At 43.0% G+C, this 22,816-nt stretch overlaps 1 protein-coding gene across 4 annotated transcripts in view; it reads left to right on the forward strand.

Annotated features, from left to right (window-relative positions):
- The window catches only part of RARB (retinoic acid receptor beta), a 237,221-nt gene that overhangs the window by 186,435 nt on the left and 27,970 nt on the right, over positions 1–22,816 (forward strand). For all 4 annotated transcript variants that reach the window (XM_066627897.1, XM_066627896.1, XM_066627898.1 and 1 more), the window contains one exon: positions 4,604–4,745. In XM_066627897.1, coding sequence (XP_066483994.1) covers positions 4,604–4,745 — 142 coding nt within the window. The remainder of the gene's footprint in view (positions 1–4,603; positions 4,746–22,816) is intronic.

The raw sequence follows: 22,816 nt of genomic DNA on the forward strand, positions 1-22,816 counted from the left end.
GCTCTTCTTATGTTCTTATGCAAGTCTATACATTTACTATGACTTGGAGATTTCCCTGACTTAGGAGCAGTTTTTTTTAGTGGTGACAACGTTACAATTGTAACTTTTGAATTGGTCTTTTGTGCAGAGGAAACGTGGAGGACATGGAAACAAGGTAAAGAAATCACAGAGTGAGTAATGACATAGAAAGAAACATGGCCACCAGCAGAGGTAGAGCTGTGTGGTGATGTTGAAAGAGGGTAATAGCAACAGTATATTCTAGGCTTCCATGCAATGCACTTTGGAGGAGGGGGCATGACTGGGCCTTTTGCATGTTATTTTTATTTAAAAGAGTAAAAAAATTGATCTATTTTAACATCTTCATGTATTAAGAACGACAAACATATAACAAACGTGAATGTGACTCCTGTAAAAAATAGACCCAAACATGTTATGTTTAGCAAGTTTTGTTTTTAAGAAAACTTTATATGATATTTAGCTGATAAAGGATGTTGGGTTTTCACCTTACAAAGAGATGAGGAAATACAAAGAAAATATTAAATATTTTCAAACACTTTTTTCTGCTTCCTCATGTCAATATATTTCCCTTCTGTAACAACTAGGGGCAGTCTAAAATAGTACTTGCAAAATAACACCACCGTAACGCGAAATGGAGCTTATAAAATGACAAAACGTGATATCCTGCTCAATTAACAAAATAACACCGTCATGTACCTATTAAAATGGCCTCAGAGTATCTGTGGATCATCCCAAGTACTTCTGACTGTGTTTCTAAACCCTGAACATCCTCGGAGTTCTGTTCCTTTCACTGGCTGTTGAGTCTTCTGAGCATGCTCAGAAGCTGCAATGGAAAATGCATAGAGCCCTATTAAAATAACACCGCCATTCATGAAAAAGTAAAACCATTTTAGACTGCCTCTTGTAACAACTTAATAATACATTGTTTCCCAAACTGTGGGTCGCAACCCACCAGTGGGTGGCGACCTTACGGCATGCAGTCAACCATGAAACTGACAAGCTGATAATGTATTGAGCCTTATGGAAGGTGAAACTAAGCCGCAAATGTGTGTTTACTCGTGAGTAGGCGACTGTGCCTCAGTTCACTTTGAAGGGCAAACCAAGTGAAATGCAACACCACAAGAATGGTCCTTTGAACGCAGGCCCCAAAAAAACACTCAAGAAAGAAGTCCCTCCCTCCAAGCTGACAAGGAAAAATATATTGAGCCCTATGGAAAGCAAAACTGAACCACATATATGCGTTTACTCGCATAAATGCCTGAGCTGCTATAGAAGGCTAGGCAAAAGAGAATGTGAGGCCACCAGAATGGTCCCATTCTGGTATACAGTTTATAGTACCCAGTTAGCTGGTTTATGAGATTTTCTTTGCCAAGCTCAGAATTTCAGGCTGATCAGAACCAGCATATTATAAAATATCTACAGCCTAATCCTACAATTGGGCTGTGCTGCCACAACTTGTGTTCTGACAGAGCTACCAACTTATGGCATTGCAAAACACAACACTCTATAGCTCACAAGCGGGCCACTGTTCATAACGGCAAGCAGTGGAATGTCAGTGTCGGGTATACCGTGGGCATGGAGGGGGAGAGAATGGGACGACCAGGGGCATTTCTGGGCAGAGATAAGAAGAACCTGGGGTAGGGAGGAGACAGGAGAGGGAGGATCCAATGGCAATGGGGCAAGCCAGATTTTATCCCTTCTTTTTAAAATCTCCCCACCCTTTTTCTCTCCTCAGACATATGCCACCAGATTAGGTAGTGTGTGTCTGAGGAGATCCATTGGCAAGTGGGCGCCAACCAGGAGGTAAGTGCAAAATGTTTACACACAGACACATATAAGCTGCCTGGGCACTGATGGTGTGGGATTGGATTTGGCTACTGGTTATTGAAATCTAACGGCACTGAACTTCCTCTCCATTTTTTTTTTCAGCCAGCAATAAACTGTGTCTCAGCATTCAGTTAACGTTTATTCAAATGATCAGAATAGGATAGAGGTTATCCTATAAAAGAAAATTATCTTCATTGATATAAAAAATAGACATATATGTATTACCTTCTGTTGTTGATAGAGAAACAAATACTGATGCCTTCCTCTTCTCTGTGTTTGCAAAGTCAAGTTCCTGAAAATGAGAGGGGACCTTCTCATTTTCCTTCTTGAGCAATTGTAATTAAACCCTGGGTTAAAAGGATCGCCCAGGTCTGGTAGCCTAACAGGACAACTATCAAACAGGTGAGCTATAAATGCAAGTCAAATGGCTAGAGTATCCCTTCTTGTAATGACTATCTTGTGGGTCCTGTTTCCCTTGTACTGTGTATTGGATGGCACATTTTGTTCAAATATATTGGTGTTTTGGTTCTCTATAAAGTCGGCATAAACTTGAGCTTGGATCCAGAGAGACCCTGGCATGACCTGTTTGCGCTTTTGCTTATCCATGGTAGTTTCTCTGTTTCTGCTGATTGTCCCACCTACTCAGCTACAGCCCATCACATTACTCCGAACATCTTTACAAAGTGTGCCCCGTCTCAGGAACATCTTTATGTGATTCAGAAGGGTCAGTAGCAGGAGGGCGGCAGGAATATCCAATCTCAAAATCTCAACCCTATGTTTGGGATTCTTTAAACCAAGGGTGCCCAAACCCCAGCCTGGGGGCCAACTGCGGCTCTTGGTGACCCCCAATCTGGCCCACAGTGAGCCGCCAGTCTCCAATGAGCCTCTGTTCCTCCAGAGATTTGCTGGGGCCCGCGCTGGCCCGACGCAACTACTCTCAGCACGAGGGCTGAGTGTTTGACTTCTTGCACAAGCTGTAGGCTGATGGCTCCCCCTGCTGCTTAGTGTTTCATGTCTGTGAAGCAGCAGTGGCAGCAAAGGAAAGGCTGGCCTTGCTTTGCACAAAGTCTTTTGAGCTATTGTAAGACCTTCATGCATTCATATAAGCTCCATCTCTAATATATTTATTTATGTAAATTTATTCACATTTTAAATGTAAATTAATTTTTTCCCTGGCCCCCAACAGAGTGTCAGAGAGATGATGTGGCCCTTCTGCCAAAAAGTTTGAACACCCCTGCTTTAAACCATGATGTTTGCTCAGTGTCACATCTTCAAGCAGGGAGATAAGAACATGAAGTAGTCTATCGAAGACTTTTCACAAATCAAGAGCAAGGCAATAATTTACACTTAATTTTATGTGCTATTTTGCAATAGTTTTGTTAATGTCTTCATTATTTTATAGGTTCATACAGTATAGGTGTTGATCTAGACTCCTGAGTTCCACTAGGAGCAGGGCCTTTTTGGCAGAGGTACCGAACTTATTAAACTCCCTCCCATGAGAAGCCATAAAGTCTCTGCACACCTTTCAGCTTAGTGTAACAACTTGGTTGTTTCATTTAGCTTTTGGTGGGTGATTTTTTTTTGTTGCCTGCTTGTGTTCAGTTTATTTTTTTCTTTATTGAGTTTGTGTATACGGTGGGTCCTCCTTATCTGTGGGTTAGGAATCCATGCATTTGACCCAATATGGGTTCCAACCTGTGTCTGGAAGGCTCACAGAGGACCTCTGGACGTGAGTAAAAGTGCCTTCCAGTTACATCCTAAAACTTAGGGAGGTCATGCACAGCCTCCCTCAACAAACTGTTGCTGAATCCATAGACAGAACTAGAACTATTTAAACCTGAATATGTTAATTTCAGTTCAGCAAGATGGGCATTGCAGCGGTGTGGTGGAAGAGTGGCAGAAGTCCCTCCCATCCACAGTGCTGATGTTTTATTCATTTAATTTTTTGATCACTGTTTCCAAGAAAAACTAATAAGAATAATCATAAATACATAATTAATGCAATAGCCATAAAAGCTAAAATAACTCTTTAATCAGTAAATGGTTGCAGAGTTGGGAAGGCCAGGACAATAAAAACCATTTTTAGTTTCTTTCTGAAATCTGCGAGCATGGGAGCAATACACCAAATTTTGGTCACTAGCAAAATGACCCTGTCTCTTGTGTCTGCCAAATGGATCTCCGTCATCGGGAGAGGCAGAAAGCAGGGACTCCAGGGCACATCTCAGGGTCTGGGCAGGCTGATAACAAGAGATTGTATGGGAAGATGTGGTCTTGGAGGTAACTTGGTCCCAAATTGTTAAGCTTACAGGGTAAATAGCCAGTTGATTAGAGGTCTCAAGAGAGTAGGAATTGTGGAATATGAGCCTTCGTGTGGTCTAGTCTTAATATAGCCTCATCAGACTGTAGGCTATCAATATGATAAGGAGGTTGCCCTACTGCTACAATTGTGCTAGTGCAGTCATCTCTGGTTTGAATGTACAGGCCATGGTTTTGCAGTCTTTGTTTTCTGATTGCTTGCTGTTCAGCAAGTCCTGGATATTTTTACCCTGCTGGCAAATTGCATTGTTTATCTTTAATAAATCTGTATTTCCTACATTGGAAAGGAGAAACATTTGTTGTTGAATATTTCATAAAAGTTTGAAGGTTATCCAACCTAGTCATGATGTTGCAGCCCTTACTGTCACTTCTGAGAACAGATGGCCACATGATGAGAGCCTTTGCTTCATGCCTTCCTTCTTTTTTTCCTGCTTGATTACAGGGCTTTTTCCGCAGAAGCATTCAGAAGAACATGGTTTATACATGTCACCGAGATAAGAACTGCGTTATTAATAAAGTTACAAGGAACCGCTGTCAGTACTGCAGGCTACAGAAGTGCTTTGAAGTAGGAATGTCCAAAGAATGTAAGTTGATTGTGGGAAACCATCCCATTTGCCATATCCAATTGTACTGGGTTCACAGTGATGATGGTGAGGGGTGAGCTCACCTGATCAGAAATATCAAGGTGAGGGTGGCATTATGTAACATTTGAATGCATCTTTTTTTCTTTTGGTACTGTTAGCATGAAAGCTTTTGTATTGCGTATACTATGTCCACCTGATGATTTACCAGGCCCTACAGAGTTTTTCCATGATTCAAACCATAAAAGCTGCCCAGCAACTTGTGCTGTTCTCACTGTCAATCAAAACAGCATACCAGGACTGTAGTGGTAGTCACATAAATTACACAGTCATGTACCAATCATGTGCAGGTATTCATATATCCTGGTTCCTTCTTGTGTGTGTGTGTGTGTGTGTGTGTGTGTGTGCTCCTTCCTGTTGTTTTAGTTGACACTAATATTCTGACAACAGCGCAGTATGTAGACATACTCTTGTAATACACCAACACACAAGCACAAATGCTAGAAATTCAGAAGCTGGAGTTGTAAAGGCCAGTGTTTGCCTCTGGGAGAGAAAGATTTTGATAAGAAGCAAAAGATTGAAACTAAGTTTTAGACAGACATCTTTGGATGGGACAGTGAAATGGGTGGCATGAACTGACATGAAATTTCATGTGCAAAAGGAAGAAGACAGGAGTGGCTATTAGCAAAGACTAGTGAGTAGGCACGCATGTGCACAGCCAGATTTAAACATCAGCACTTGTAACAGCGTAAGAGGAGAGGGAGGATGACAACCAGTCATGAAATGCTCTCCCAAATAACTTTGGATAGGGCTGTGGAATAAAACTAAGAGAATACAATAGTGCGCCCTCCTGTGTATCCATGTTTGCACAGTTTGTACTTTTGATTATCCGAAGATGTTTATCATTAGGCAGCTTTATTCTCCATACCTCTCAGTATGGACAGGTGTCAACTGGTTATTTACCCTGCAAGCTTTCTACAACGTAACAAGCATTTCGTAATGAATCACATCTTAATGTTGATCTCCAGTGTGTACTGTCAAGTTCGTTTTCTTCTGTTGATCGTACAAGGTGAGATTTCTAACCAAGTGGTAATGCACACCAGAAAACTAATCTCAGCATCTCTGTTTCTTCAATTACTTGAAACGGCACAGTTAGAATACGGTGCTGTGAACTTAGATTTGAAAGCTGAACAGATCCTAACCACTGTTGTGTACTTACAAGCCTGAGAAGCCAAAGGAATCTGAAAAACAAGATGCCCTGCATGTAATGAGATCTGTCTTGCACCTGCATTAAGAAACAACAATGCCATCGTAGCTAGTGCAAGAGAGCAGCCCTTGCCTATATACATTACCGTGCTATCGAACTCTTAGCAATCTCATAGCAGAAGTTTTGAGTTGTGGGTGTCAACTTGGAGTCCATATAAAATATTCAGCTGATAATTTTTCAGTCACAAGAGTTGGCGAGCAAGTGGAGTAATAAAAGTACAGCTATCAGTATCTTCCAAGTGCAGGTAAGGGTCAACCTTCACATGACATTTGCAACATTACTAGACTAGACAGTCTGAGTTTTTCTTTTGTTACTAGCAGCTGTGTCGGTGCCCTTCCCGAGAGGGGAACTGTAAGGGAAGTGTGACTGTAGCTCTCTGGTGTTGTTTTTTTAACTCCAACCGAGTCGTGTAGCTATGGAGGTGCACAGTAAGTTTTGGAGGTGTCGCAAAGTGCCGTGTAACTGCCCCCTCCAACTCGCCATCAGAGCCACTCAGGCAGCAATGGTGAGTAGAAAGGGCCAGTTACATGGCACATTGCAATGCCTCCAATAGTTGACTCACTCCCCCCCCCGTAGCTACACTACTGCTCCTGTGCATTCCCTCCTGGGCATAAGCCCCGTTCAACACAATAGGACTTATTTCTGAGTAACCATGCATAGGATTGCACTGTGAGAGACTGAGCTATGAATTGGGACTTCTCTAGTTTGAGTCTTGCCTCTGCCATTAGGTGGTTTTAGGCAAACTGCTCCATTTCAAGCGTATATTATTGGAGATAATACTTACAGCAGTGCTTCTCAGACGTTTTCAACTAGCGACTCCCTTGTCCTACAAGGCCATTGGCTGAGGCTCTCCATTAGGAGTACAGTCCTATACACTGTATAGAGTGCAGTGTTTTTGCGAGGTTTCCACGGCTCCCATGGCTGGCTCCCACGGCTCTCCGGGGAACCATGGCTTACAATTTGGGAATCCAGGTTTCTTGTAAGGATTGCATCAAGATAATACACAGGAAGTGCTTTGCACACCAGAAGTTCTGCATAAATGTTAAGTGTTCTTGTTCAGTTCAAAACAATCAGCACAGTTGCTCTATGACATAAGAAAGTGACCCAGAAAGAGCAAACAAAGCATATAGTGGAATGGATTCTTGAAGTGGCGAGCCAATGTTTTTCTTTTTTGACTTTTATTTTTACTGTTGAGTTCAAGATACAAAGTAGTGTGACTGTAATATAGAAATCCCTGAAGAATTTTCCTGCAGCAGGAGATGGACAAAGAAACAGCAAACCAGCTTTAACCCATTTCTGCCCAGCCCACACGTGTACACATTTGATCCCTGTTGCGAATATGCAGTGTTGGGCAGAAACGGCTTAATCATTTCCCAGCATAACACACAGGAGATGGTGTGAGGGGTTCATCCCTTCCTTTATTTTCTTGTACATAAATAACACTTATCTGTATTGTACATTCTTGGGATAAAATATGAAGACACCAGTGCGCTCAGCCTTTGGGAGGCAATCACTCAGGTCTCTTGCACCACATGTTACTTAGATGTGGCCCAATACTACTATTTTCAAGCAAATTACATTAATTATATGTACTTTAAAATATGAGCCATCCAACTCAGAACTTATTTCCAAAACAGCCCCAAGGGTTATAGAAATTGCTTTTCTACTTTTCTACATGGATGAGCATTGTTTAATACTCTGTCCTGTGTTTGATCACAACAATTTCTTACAGGAGGTCACAAAACAGAGCAAAAGATATCCATATGAATGCTAGGTAAATTTGTACCTTAAACTTTTAAAGTCCACCTCATGCATTTAAGGGTTTGCTTTTGCATGAGTATCTTTCCTTTCCCATTGCTCAAGGTGTACTTGGATACGTGCTGAACGATCACGCATGGTGGTATGCATGCAGAGAGGTACATAATTTCCTACAAGCAAAGGCATAAATACACCAAGGGTGCCTCAAAGTCACCAGCACCCCTCCTCTGGGGAGAACCTGGGAGTGACTGCCTTGTACCGCTTAATGGTTTTCCTGGAGGAGGGGGTGCTCACTGCGCAGGCTTCGTGCCCCCGTTTCTTCTTCTCTTCACCCAGAAGGGACATCATGATGTCATGTGATGCTGTGATGTCACTACCCTGGGAACCAGGGATTAGAGTTACACCATTGCCTACAAGCAGTTCACAAACATTTAGGAAATTTGCCATGCACTAAGTGGTCCAAAGTACAGCTTTTTTTAAAAGAAAAGATACTGTACTTGCTGCTTGGAAATTAAAGGGGAACTCCTCCTGAGTTTTCACACAGACTGAACATGGTCCCCATAGGACCAGTCTTACTTCAGAAGTGAAACGGCTTCCTCCTAAATGAAATGTTTTCGCTCATTCCTTTGGATGGATGTTTAAACAAAACAAAAGATGTTTAAAAAAGCCTGTTTGTTGAAGGCTTTTCAAAGTATATAGCATGGTCTTTGCCACTTTCACTTCTGCTCCTCTTTGAAGTGCCTGATAGGCTGCAAGCACATTGCCTCTTTCAGCATGAATGCCACAAACAAAGGACAAAGAAAGGTACTCCCAAGGCCATATAGGAAAACAAGCCTACACTGCTTCACCAGTCCCAAATGGAAAAGTTAATCATGGTGGACAACTTCAAATAACCCAAATGCCTGGTCCTGAGGGCAAACAAAGAATGAATGCCCAGCGTGAACTGTGTGAAATTCTTTCTGTATACATTACTGCTTGGTCCTCTGGATGTCTTATGAAAAAGCAAAACAAGGTGCACATATCCCTGAGGCAAAACACTGCCCTTTTAGGCAGCTTTCAATAGATAGCAGAGATGTGTTCAGAGCCAATAGCCAGCTGATAGGATTTTAAAGGCACACCAGTCTAATGTAGTTGCAAAGTGCAGCAGAATCTATTTATGTTACTATCCAGTGAACGACTTTCAAATAGGTAAATGGTGAAATGCCAGTAATTCAGAGATTTGTAGCAGAATAATTATTAATTTTGAACATATCCAAAGATTTTATTATCCTTTTACTGTGTCCCTCCCCTCAGCAGAGCTAATAAACCAAGGCTGATGACAGATAAAGATCTATGTATATGTATTTTTTCTTTTGATCAGTACCCAGTCCACAAGTCCCATTTGGGGTACTGGTCTATACAGTATTGTACTAAAGCAAAAACAATTGACCCAGTTACATTCAGCCACTTCATGTGTGCACTGTAAAAGCCTTGCTTGTGTGAGGTAGATAGGATTGCTTCCCCTTTTAGCAAGGTCCATTTTCCCTTAACAGCTGTACAAGAGGCAGACATTCAACAGGTTAAGCTTTTCTAGGCATGGAGTTGCAATGGCTACAAAAACTGACAGCTAAGGGGAAACCACCTTGCACTGGAAGGGGAATGATCTCCCCATACATTTACTCCACATGTTATAACGTGATTAGTAGTACAAAAGCTCCCAAACTAATGTTACAGGTATGCTTTATATGGGCTGAGGGTTGATTAATAACACAAGCCAACACACATTTTGTTTTCTTAAAAGTTAGTCCTATTCCTGGGTATATTTGGGGTGTGGATTCCAAAAATCGCATCAGTCTAGTTTTCAAGATATGGCATAGCCTTGTTAGTGAATGATTCAAGCAGCTTCCTCATGAGGAAGTCTATGCCATGGCTTCCTCATGGGGAAGCTGCTCAAACCATTCACTAATGAGGCTATGCCATATTTCTGAAATTAGAGATGATAGGGCAAAACAAATGCCATTTTCGGTATCATAAACCACCATAAATTTTGAAAAAAAGAACCATTTTTCTGACTCTCAGTTTCGCAGGCCTGTGTAATCACTTGATCTGAATCATATTGAACTTCCTCTGTGCTTTGTTTTCCTGTTGTTAATTACATTTTTGCTCCTGATGGTGGTGTTTGATGTCCCATAGTAAGCAGGTTGATGTGTTTTCTTCCATCTGCAAGGCTCTCTCTGATCTTTCTGCAGCTTCCTCTCTTGGCCTTGCCATGTTCAAGGTTTAAAGTAGCAACTTGGAGTAAATTATTAATAACAAAATGAAATCCATGTTCGATGGTGATGGTTGTATAACAGCAGTAATTGCATCAACTCATCTAATGAGCTTCCCCTCCTGTGCCATGGGCAGCAGATTAAATAGCCCATGAATTCATTTACAACTCACTTTGTTTCAGAAAAGTGTTTTAGACAATGAAATAAATGACTATTGAAAATAACAACAGGTTCAGTCCTGTCCCCCCATGCATGGGCACCTTTAGCCGGAGGCAGGGTGACTAGACACCCTCTTTTTTCAAGGCATGTCCACTTTTTTAGCCTCATGTTCTGGAAAAGAACTTAAATGTCCTCCTTTTCCCTGTGTGTAGCTCCTGCAAGCAGCACAGAACCTTCTTGGAATTAATAAATTACATGTAGTATATTATATGTAATATAGTTTCAAATTGGATAAGTCATAGAGTGCTTCAATTAAGCACATGAAATCAATCTACAAGTGTTTTTATTTTGTCGTGTTCTACATTTTTCTTTGATTTTTTTGTGTCCTGCATTTGGGAGGGCCTGATCCTCTTTTGCTGTTATGACATCTGGTCACCCTGGCTAGAGGGGCATCCCATAAGAATTAAGCAGAACTCTCTTGTCCCCTATTGAGTTGTTCCTGTGCAAGAACACAGCAGGAGAAGTGTTGCATGGAGGAGCCGGCAAATGAGCTTGCATGGGGAGCTTGCATTTTCTCTTGCACAAAAAGAGAAGAGAGTCCCAAGAGAAGATGGGCTAACCAAGGGAGTAGTGCCTAGTTGTTAAAGCACACCCTTCCTACTCCCTGCTTTCTTTTATTGGATCAGCAACTGAACAGAGAAGGACCTTCCTAGTTTGTATCTGCTGCCACCATCCCAGGCTATAGTGACCAGGTGAAGGGGGCCATCTGGGAAAAACCCCCTCCCAAGAGAACACTAAACCCCAGGGAGTTTTATTAAAATCAAACTTACAGTAGCATCTGCAGGACAAAGAGACAAGAAAACTCACCAAATTACCCATTAATATAGTCTAGGTAGGCAAAGGGTCAAAATACGTGTAACTAATGTAACTAATTTATTAAAAGTTCAAAAGAAAAGGAAATTAAGCAACATGCGGAAAGAAAGGTGGGTAGTAAAAGTAAGAGCAGGCTGATGGAAATTGTCTGAGCTTTCTTGGAAAGCACCACAAAAAAGTTTGATCAAATAGATGTAGTAACCAGTAACACCCAGCAGATGGAGCTGGGATGCAACTCAAAAGACATAACCTGCACAACCCTCCATGCAAACCCCTGAAGGTGGGAAGTGGGCTGCATGGCAAACAGATGAAAGAAAATTAATTCCCTGTATGCACTCTATCCAGAAAGATTTTATCATCCTACTATATCCCCCACCCAGCAGAGCTAATAAACCAAGGCTGATGCTCAAGGGCATTTGCAGCCCAAGCCTATGCAGGTCTACTCAGAAGTAAGTCCCTTTTGATCAGTGCCCGGTCCACAAGTCCCATCTGAGGTACAGATCTATACAGTATTGTACTAAGCAAAAACAGTTGACCCAGATACAGTAAACCACTTCATGCGTGTAGCATAAAAGCCTTGCTTGTGTGAGGTAGAAATTGTCCCTAGCACTAGCAACTTACATTTGTTGAAGGAATTCTGATCCTACACTTACAAAGACAAGAAGAGCCCTGCTGGAGCAGGCCAAAGGTCTATCTAGGCCAGCTTCTGTATCACACAGTGGTCCACCAGATGTCTCAGGGAGCACACAAGGCAACAAGTTATTTGCATCCCGTTGCCACACTTTTTGTGTAGCAGATATGAGCTACCTTCTGAGCTCCACCGAAGAGACTGCTTATGCTGTTTATGAGAGCAGCCTGTTAATCAAGAGTCCGAGATTGTGCTCATGTGTTGTTAAAACCTACATTCGTTTCCATCTGTATATAAATCAAAGCAGGATCACTTCTTTCATTGTTAATTGAATATTCCAACATTAAAAGTATATCCTCAGGATCCACACCTTGAACACTGTCCCTAAATTAAACACTTGCAAATGTTAAACATTGCCTGTTAAACATCCCCCCACACACCCTCAAAAGGGATAAATACAGTTAGAGGAAGAGTTAGAACTGGAAAGATGGCAAGGGACTTACCTCAGATGGGACTTGTGGACCGGGCACTGATCAAAAGGGACTTACTGGTGTGCTCCCTGGGGCATTTGGTGGGCCGCTGTGAGATACAGGAAGCTGGACAGGAAGCTGTGAGATACTGGAAGCTGGATACAGGAAGCCTATGGCCTGATCCAGTGGAGCTGTTCTTATGTTCTTAAGGGAATTGTTGGATCTGGTATAGCACAGCAAAATAGAAAATACCTTGCAGTGCAGCAAAAATGAGAGATTTCCTGAATGAGGGCTGCACAGAGCAGAGCTTGGGTTAATCAGTGGAAAGTGGTGAAGCACCGAGGTTTCCTGAAAGGCAGGGAAAAATAATTCAGCACAGCCCCTGGGAAAGAGGTCAATGTCTACTGCAAATGAAGGCTAGCCTAGTGCCAGAATAGCTTTTTTCAGCCTTGCAGGCAGTGTGGGGCAGGGAATGGTTTCTCTTTCAGACTTGTCTTTGATTTTTTCCTAACCACATGCAACCCTTGGGTTTCCTGTAACAGAAATGTGCCTTCTGACTTGATACCAAGCAGGGAGCCACTGATGCCTCAACATCTTTGGTGGTGGTGGTTGTTTGTTTTTGTTTTTGCTCCCCTTTTCAGCACCAAGTAACATAAGGGAGATGCAGCTAATAAGCTTGTATCAAGATTGATTGCATGTCCTCAGCTGGAGGTTACACTAAGCCTTGTTCTCTGAGGTATCGCATCTGTGGTGTGCCTTTCACTGGTCTTTTGCAGCCGCAACCGTTATCTCAAAATTAAGGCATCTTGCATGCTGCGTGACTGAGCGTGGCTTGCATAAATAAATCCTCCTTTGCTTGCTAGCCCCAAACATGCTTCTCGTCCTATATTTTAGTTAACTAGATATTTTATTAGAGGCATAACAGTTAAGATGATGAATGGGTGCAGTAACGTGGCTTCAGTATCTAGCTCATCTCCATTCTGTCAGACTCTGCTGCCAAAATCATTTGCCTCTCTCATTGCTCTGATTTTGTCATGTTTCTCCTTAAATCCTGAAGGGCGCAATCCTAACCAACTTTCCAGCACTGACATAGCTGTGCCAATGTGGCGTGCACCGCATCCTGCAGTGGGGAGGCTGTCAAGGGGGCCTCCTCAAGGTAAGGGCATGTTTGTTACCTTAACTTGGGGCTGCATTACGGCTAGATCAGTGCTGGAAAGTTGTTTAGGATTGCGCCCGAAGTTCTCTTTCTGTCCACTCCCAGATCCAGCATAGGCTCCAGGTCCTGACCTTCAAACTCTCCCATAGCCTTGACCCTCCTTATCTCTCTGTTCATATATTATAAGAAGTGTTGCCCTGCTCCCCATGGCCTTCACACTCAACCATCCTAAGATCTCCAGCTCCTTCAGATGACTCCATCCTTCAGCATTTCCTGGCACATGTATGGAACTTCCACATCACCTCTATGATGCTTCATTTTACTTTTTTCAAATCCTCCTGCAAGATCCATCCTCCTCCCAAAGACTTTGGCAGGGGCACCCTAGTCCCTTCATCTTACTGCAAGTAAGCTAAGGAATCTGATAGAAATAAGTTCATATTCTTTCCTCTTTCACCCTGCAATCACTTCGCTCCACTTCCTCTGTTGTCTCCCTTGTGTCTTTTTCTTGATTGTGAGTTCCTTGGGGCAGAGACTGCCTTTTCTTGTAAAATGCCATGCACATGGATGGTGATTATTGTTGTTGTTATCATTATTATTAATATAACATTAAATAATAAAATGTTTATATAATAAAAATAATAATAACTTGGAAAATCTGTAGGAAGAGTGTTGTTCACCTGTTCCAGAAATGTTCCTGCCCTGTAGAATCTACAGGGAGGCCCTCATTTTCAGATACTGAAATCCGTAGATGTTGGAATCCACCAACCAGCTGACTGAGGAGACTTTCTTACACCTTACAAGTCCTCTTGGCATTACGCCAGGATACTAACCTTATGACTCAACTCTAAATATATCATCCTAGTGAAGTGTCTTCTCTCCTTATCTGCTTTGGGTTAGATATCATTTGAACACTTATGCTCTGAAATACGCCATCTTTTATCTGAGCACATAAAAATGGGGAAGTTTTATAAATTAAAGAGAATGCAAATAGCAAAAATTTAACATATATGCATAGACATCTTGCACACGCATATATGCACATAGCATCTTGAACCTGATGCAACATAAATGACAAAATCACAAGACAACTATCACTTGATCCAGGTCATCATAAATTAGGTCCAGCACATGGGCCATTTGCCACCCGTGAGGCCTTTTTTGGCAGCCCTCAGCAAAGCCAGCAGCTGGTTGAACCAGCACAGAGGCTTCTGGGGTGAACCTCTGCCAGCTCTGATAGAGCTGGAGGCTGCACTTGTGACTTCTGGCTCGGGCTGCGCCCAGAGAAGCTGAGGGGAGGCTACTCACCTTTTGCATCTGCACCCAGAGCTCAGCTATGGCACCAAAGCATGGGAGACCTGCCAGTGGGCTAGGAGGGGGCAGAGACCGGGGCAATGGGGAGTGACAGAGGGGCAAGCCAGGAGATACCATTTGGGTTGGAGGAGGGAGGAAAGGGCAGGGCCAGGGGAGGGCTGTTTGTGCTTAAACTAGCCACAGTGATCAGGAAGCTCAGAAGAGAAGAGGCACTGATCAGAGTGGTATGGCTCCCTGTGACCCTGCTGAAGAGCTGATTGGGAGGAGGTCCTTTAACCCCCTCCCCCAGCCGTGTTTGAGGCCCTTCCAGTGTCATATGTTGTTAACAAAGCACATACATCTGTTTGTGTATTAATATGTTTAATAAATAAATATTGTATTTAATGAAATTTAATTCCATGTGTGGCTTGTGGATTCTGTGTCAAAATACTCTTTTGGCCCACCTGGTGTGAAAAGTTGAACCATCCTGTCATAGATTGACTCTGTGCCTGCATGCTTAGTGCCTGCATGCTTAGAAATCCCAACAGGAAGTACCAGCGTCTGTATGAATAATAATAATAATAATAATAATAATAATAATAATAATAATAATAATAATGGTATTTATATACCGCCTTTCTTGGTTTTTATTCAAGACTTTATTCAAGGCAGTTTACATAGGCAGGCTTATTAAATCACCGTAGGGATTTTTACAATTTGAAAGAATGTTCTATCTTACAAGAACCACAACATTCAGGTGTTATTTTCTTGATCTGGTTTCACATTCTGGCCTCCATCCTCCCATGCTCAGAGCAGATGGAATAACTCGGCTCAGCTTGTCAGCTGCTTCAAGGTTGCACGGTGCTGGTGGCCTCGAACTGGCGACCTTCGGAGGTTATCTTCAGGCAAATGGAGGCTCTACCCTCTAGACCAGACCTCCTGCCCACATGAACACACATGGGCTATTGCCAGGAAAACTGAGGGAGAATGGGTATATGGGAGGTGTGCATGTCCTCCCCCATAGTGACCTGACAAACACTGAGAGCACAAATGCACATGCACCTTTGACAACAGGAGAAAATAGGGACCTGTTGTGTCATATGGGTTCTGGGCCTGAGAATAGCATATGGGTTCTGGGCCTGAGTGGACTGGATAGACCCCTCCTCACTGACAAGAGTACATCCAATGGTAGGGTGGATGACCAGAAAACTTGGGAAAGAGGAGATAAGATCTTAGCGTAAGTCACTGCCATTGGGATCCCCTTGCCTCCCCCTCCCTGCTCCGAAATTCCCCAAGCCTTCCCCTCCACACCCATGACATGCCCCCACTGCTGACTTACTGGAATTGGCACTGCTTGACTTCATTGCAGCAGCTGTGTGGAGCTGTCAACACTTCTACAATAGTGGGGCTTCAATTCCACTGCTGTCAAAGGCTAGCAATGGTGAAAATGTGCTTCTGTTGAGGCATTTGGAGCTGCTGATGCAAAGATTGGCCCCCTAAGGCAATTGCCTGAGGCAGCAGATTGATAAAGCATGCCCTCCTCTGTTTTCGTGCTCTTTAGATTGTTAGATAGAGAGAGAACAGAAGGGGAAATGTGGAGGACAGGAGACTAGTGGGCTGGAGTGTCACATTTGGGACTACAGAAGGTCCCAACAAATTATAGAAACATTATGAGAACAGTAGGATATGTGTGTGTGTATTTGCCTCTGTTCTAGTGAAAAATCTATTAGTCACACATAAAGAAGGTTCTGAAATGGACTTCTAAAAGTTGTAGCTTGAGGTCCTATAGGCAGTGCCTACGGCTGGTGAGCGTTTAATTATCTCTGGGATTCTAGCTCAGTGGCCTGACTTCGTAACATGTTGCTTCTGACAGAGACATAAATGGATTTGCTTACATATCTATGAAAGGATTGTTTGCGTTTTCAAAGCACACACCTAAATGTGGAAGTTTGAAGCTAAGTGGAATTCTGCATGTCCCCTGGCAAAAAGTGCAACTGAATGCAAACATGCTTTTAGTGTGGATTACGGGCTTGGCTAGTCTTCTGACAGGCACTTTTGATGGAGTCAGGAAGACATGCAAGAGAAACACACTGACCTATTTTTTCTTCCTCTTTTTTTGCTTTTTTTTTTCCTTTTTCATTTAAACCACTACAAGCAAATAAAATGTTCATATTAAAACTTATTGGTAAATTAAACACAATGTACATGAACATTTCAGTGTTGTATACTATACTTCTTTATTAAGGACTTGATTTGTAAGAGTATCATTGGAGTTTAAAAATATACGGTTTATTCTCTCAGGGAAACTGAGTGCCTTTTGAGAACCATGCCAACTATTTCATCACCTCCTCTGAGTAGATGGTCTGTGTCAAGTTAATTAACAGCCCAATCTTATTGATTCCTGGCCCAGAGTGTGCAGCGCTGCTGTTGCAGCCTGCACAGCATGCTATGAGCTAACTAGGGGTTAGTCAGCCTGACTAGTCAGCCCGGGGTCTCCTCAGTTCTGTGCCAGCTTTTTTGCTAGCAAAAGTCTAAACAGCCTCTGAGTGCACGTCCAGATCAGGAAAGAGGCATAGGATCTGCCATATATAGCTACCTCTGAGATCCACCCCCCTGGCTTGACATACTCCATGGCCTGATATGCCCTTGATCTATCCCCACCGCCAATTTACCTGCAACACTGGAGATTCTGTGGGTTGCCGTTAGAGAACACCCAATGAAAATTTCTCTGTGATTCAGACGTGGCATAGAAAAAACATTGCAAAGGGGCCTCATTCTGCCATCTGTAAAGATCACGGTAGTAAAGATCTGTCTGTAAAGATAACAGTCCCCTGCTCCCAAGGAGACCTCTGGCAGCCTCAGTGGGGCTGCTGGATACTGCAGTTGCCATTCTGGCATCGCTGCATCTAGCAGCCCTGCTGAGGATAGGATTGGGCTGCCCTGAAACAAACGTATTCTTGGTTGCTTTGCTTCACTTGCCTCTGTTTGGTATGGAAATTATGTCGAAGGGCTGAAGGTCATTCAAACAGTCTGCTCTGGGTAGCCTAATCCTATATGGCGGCATAAGATTCTAGCTCTGTTGCAAAGAATCAAGCCAGTCCTTTGATTCAGTGCTGGCATTCAACCCTGTACTACACAGGGGGCTTTTATAGTTTTGGGAACAAAGGGTGACAGATAGTGGCCCCACGTTCCATAACCAAGTATGGTATGAGCTGATGACATGAGGAGGTCCTCTTAGCTGCTGTGAAGAGATTGTGAGTAACCAAAGACTGAAATCCTGGTTAAATCGAGCTTCTGCGAAGCATTAACTGTGGTCAATACAGCTGCCAATGTAAGCCTGCTGAAATTTTGTTTCTGAACTGGAGGACAAAACACTGTGGCCTCCCTCCTATCTGTTCAACCAGGGTTAAAAGGATTCGTTCCCTTTGGTCTGCACCAGCTGTATCCAAAGGACCAGACCTCCCTGGCACAGTTGCACCATCCATTTTGAGTAGTAAGACAATGCAGTGATTTTGCAAATGGGCGCTAAGAAAGCAGATTCCACCCTGCATTCTTCCCCTGTGGGAGCAGAAATCACCAGCCATGCTAAATTATACTGTACTATGTGCAATCATTTGTGATGTAAATTTCAGCCAGCTTGGGCTTTTCTGATGGGCTACCATCCTCATCCAATTAGAGGCCACTTGTTGAAACCAGACAGCGGGCCAGCGGTGAAAGGGGGCTGTCATCAGTGAGACGGAACACCCAGCCCTTTTGCTTTCTGTTCCATATAATATCCAAGTTTCATCTTTTGTTTTCCGTGCAGGAGTCTGGAAAAAACTGGGTCAGTTAATCCAAGTAGAAAGCATCATTTTATTGAGTTAACTCTGTGATGAACCGCTGCCTCTTTGCCTTATCGAAACAAGCTCCCTAGTGTGCAATAACTCTTGCCATGGAAGCTATCCAGGATCTCTAGTAATCGCTTTGATTTGAAATCTACAATAAAAACAGCTTCTTTTGAAGAACACGATAGTTCCTAGAAATGACTGTCTTTCCCTGTCTGCTTTGGCACTTGTTTGATCACTAAATTAGATTGGCCTTTATGACCGTGAAAGCCTTATACTTTAAAAATGTGCGTGCCAACTTAGTGGCTGCAGAGTATTTGGAAAATATTCTAAAAGGAAGAGATGAGAAGTCGGTCAAACTGTTTCACCCTGTGTAGCCATCATCAGCCTCTTAAACCAATCTGATCATGACTGGCTTGGGTCACCATTGAGTCCAAACAATGTCAGCAGAATGAATTTTTCATTCTAAATTGTTGGAATAGGGCATTTTTGGCATGCAATGAAGAGTGCTTTCAACTGAAATATATGTTGCTGCGACCATCTTTTCACAGTAATGGTTCTCAGTGATTTGATACGTGCAATAATAATATTTTTAGAAGTAGATAGAATCCGGGAACAGTTAGTATAAAATGTCTTGATTGCTCAAGAGACCATCGTGCCATGTTGGACAAAAAAGACTAGGTGGAAATGTCTCCATCTTTCTATTGGACTATCCTAAATTGATGCAGGAGTATTCAAGATGACAAATTTTCCAAAGCTCTTTATCAGGAAAAGGGCCAAAATGTCAAGCGTACAGAACACAACTAGATTACAAGCAAGGGCAAAATATTTACATCGCTGATCATGGGCTATATATAAAGCCGGAAAAATCTACATTGCGGACAGAGGGCTGTTTGCAAACCTAAGGGGTAAAGCAGCTGAAAACATTTAGCTTGCTCATAAGGGAAACTGTACTAAACCTTCTGCATTTGCCTGGAGGGCATTCACAGCAGTGGTAGTGATGACTGAGAAATCTAGCCCCTTGTTTTAAATCCTTGTCCCTGATGTATAGAAAGGTGGAGAATTTAAATTCCCAGGCAAGATTTGGCAAGTACTGAGTCAATTTCTTCTGAAACAGATCTGAAAGAGAGAGGAGTCCTGCTGCTAAAAGGGCCACTCATCAGGTGATAGGCCATAAATTAATTTTATTCTTGTTCATGGATGATTCGTGAAACAAATTCACGAATGATCCTGAAAGCTGAGATTAGAAGCAGCAGCAATGGGGTGGTGATTTTGTGATGAAGCCTCTCTGGATACGCCCAGTTGGGTTGCCCTAAGCCTGTAGAAAGTTTTCAGGCAGGTTTGTAGCTCTAGAATGGCTGTTGAAATTCAACTATGGTTAAATTTGGTAATAATTTAACCATCGCCGACATGTGATTTAAACCATGGACTTTCATGTTTAAAACTCTTCGCCATCACAGTTCACTGACTCATGAAAGCATCTTTAATGGAGACAAGTCCTTTATCATTGTGACTGTTTTATTGTACAGACACTGAACTGTCTATTGAAACTATTCAGGGTTTACACAGGAGCTGGTAAAATCAGAGGCTTATCTGTAGGGTTATATATAGTTTTCTGGTAGGTGTCTCAAACACTGGCCTGCAGCAGGGTATTTTCCTAGGCCAGTGGCATAGCTAGCAAGGGGTGGGGAGGCGGTCCGCCCCAGGTACCAGCCTTGGGGGGGGTGACACCACAAATGCCCCAACATCAATAACATTGCAGAGGTTATGAATAACCTCATCATGCTATATACCGTTGGATGCACAATTTCCTGCAGAATGCAATGCAAAAACACTGGGGTAAAGTAAAACATAAGAACAGCCCCACTGGATCAGGCCATAGGCCCATCTAGTCCAGCTTCCTGTATCTCACAGCAGCCCACCAAATGCCCCATGGAGCACACCAGATAACAAGAGACCTCATCCTGGTGCCCTCCCTTGCATCTGGCATTCTGACATAACCCATTTCTAAAATCAGGAGGTTGCGCATACACATCATGGCTTGTACCCCGTAATGGATTTTTCCTCCAGAAACTTGTCCAATCCCCTTTTAAAGGCGTCTAGGGTACACGCCAGCACCACATCCTGAGGCAAGGAGTTCCACAGACCGACCACACGCTGAGTAAAGAAATATTTTCTTTTGTCTGTCCTAACCCGCCCGACACTCAGTTTTAGTGGATGTCCCCTGGTTCTGGTATTATGTGAGAGTGTAAAGAGCATCTCCCTATCCACTCTGCCCATCCCCTGCATAATTTTGTATGTCTCAATCATGTCCCCCCTCAGGCGTCTCTTTTCTAGGCTGAAGAGGCCCAAACGCCGTAGCCTTTCCTCATAAGGAAGGTGCCCCAGCCCCGTAATCATCTTAGTCGCTCTCTTTTGCACCTTTTCCATTTCCACTATGTCTTTTTGGAGATGCGGCGACCAGAACTGGACACAATACTCCAGGTGTGGCCTTACCATAGATTTGTACAACGGCATTATAATACTAGCCGTTTTGTTCTCAATACCCTTCCTAATGATCCCAAGCATAGAATTATCTCCTTTCCATCAAAAGGTATGGCCAAAAAACTGGAAACCAAAAAATGCATGAAGCCCTATGAGAGTGAAACCAAGCCGTATCGCGTGTTTACTCACAAGTAGGTGAGCTTGCCTTATTGGGTCAGAAAGGGCAGGCTGACAATGACACCGGAATGGTTCCTATCCAATGAAAACAGCTAAAAAATTGCTCCAGCGGGCAGCACCCCCACCCAAAGAATGAAACAGGCTTGAGCTGGTAAGGTGGGCATTGGGGAGGGCTGAACATCTCACTGACTTTTTGTGGCAGGGGGTGTTATTGCAGGCAGGCTACAGAGAAAATTCACTTGGTGAAACAGGGTTGGCTTCCCCTTATTTAATTATCTGTTTTTCTTTAATTTGTTTATAATTATTTTATTTTGCTTGATGATGTCACTTCCAGCCATGACATCACTTCTGGTGGGTCCTGGACAGATTGTCATTCTAAAAAATGCGTCCCAGTGTTTAAAGTTTGAGAACCACTGCCTTAACTCAAAACAGGCCAATGAGACATCCGGGGGAGGGTGGTGACACCCTAGTGACCAAAATTCTGGAAATCGTGGCTTTTAGGAATAATTCCATCATGTTATATACCATTTGATGCAGAATTTCATCCGTTGCTTGTGGGAAAATATTCACTGCATTTATTTTCTGGCCATTATTATTATTCATTTCATGTCATGACTATTACTATCTCTATCTCACCTACCTCACAGGGTTGTTGTGAGGACAAAATAAGGGGAGGAACCATGTATATCACCCTGAGCTGCTTAGAGGAAGGGCGGTATAAAAATGTGAATCAATTGATCAATTAATAATATAATTAATAATAATAAGTAAACAATTAAATAATTAATTAATTATGTTGTATGGGGTGTCAAAAATTTATGGGCCATGGGTTCAAATGACCTAGATATGCCTCTGTCCTAGGCTAAGGGGAATAGGTAGTTTGGAGACTCAGGGCGCAATCCTAACCCCTTATTTCAGTGCTTTCCAGCTTTCGTAGCCAATAGGACATGTGCTGCATCCTGCTGTTGGGTGTCACTCACGGAGGCCTCCTCAAAGTAAGGGAATGTTTGTTCTCTTATCTCGGAGCTGCATTGCCCTTACATCAGTGCTGCAAAGACCTGACGTAAGGGGTTAGGATTGCACCCTCAGCTGTACTTCAGTTACAGGGACCATGCACAGTTAACAGCCCAATGCACAGCCCAAACAGCTCTCTCTCTGCCATCAGAACTAGTGCAGCTAGGCATGCTTTATGGCCGTTAATGGTTTTGAATGGCCTTTCAAAAGCACACAGAGCTGTGCATTTCTGGAACTCTGACACAGAGACCAAAGTCACCTGCACACAGTGGCCGTAACTGGAGTGCCCTCCAACTCAGGTAGGTCAGCATGGAGGGTGTAATGGGGAAAGACGGGGCATGATGGAGGTGGCAGGGGGTGTCATCCGGCATGGGCAACTTGCGCCAGATGCTATCCCCTCCAGCAGCCAGCATGCTGCCTTTCTCTCCTTGGACTTGCACCAGCAAAAGAACAGGTGCAGGGCCAAGGTGACCCATTGGCAGGAGGCTTATGGTTCCAAGGCAAGGGGAAATGGTTCCAAGAGAAATTGAACTGATCATCCAACATGACAGATTTTCTTCTTTTGCTGAAAAGACATGCTTTCCTTTCACAGAATCAACCAAATTGGGAGTTCAGTGGATGTCAGTGATGGTCCCTCCACTTTTTAAAATAAAATGGCCAGGTATATATGTTAATCCATTTGTAACAAAATAATCTGAGTATAACAACATAGAATGTGTCAGTGC

Source organism: Tiliqua scincoides, chromosome 5, assembly GCF_035046505.1.
Source record: "Tiliqua scincoides isolate rTilSci1 chromosome 5, rTilSci1.hap2, whole genome shotgun sequence".
NCBI lineage: Eukaryota > Metazoa > Chordata > Lepidosauria > Squamata > Scincidae > Tiliqua > Tiliqua scincoides.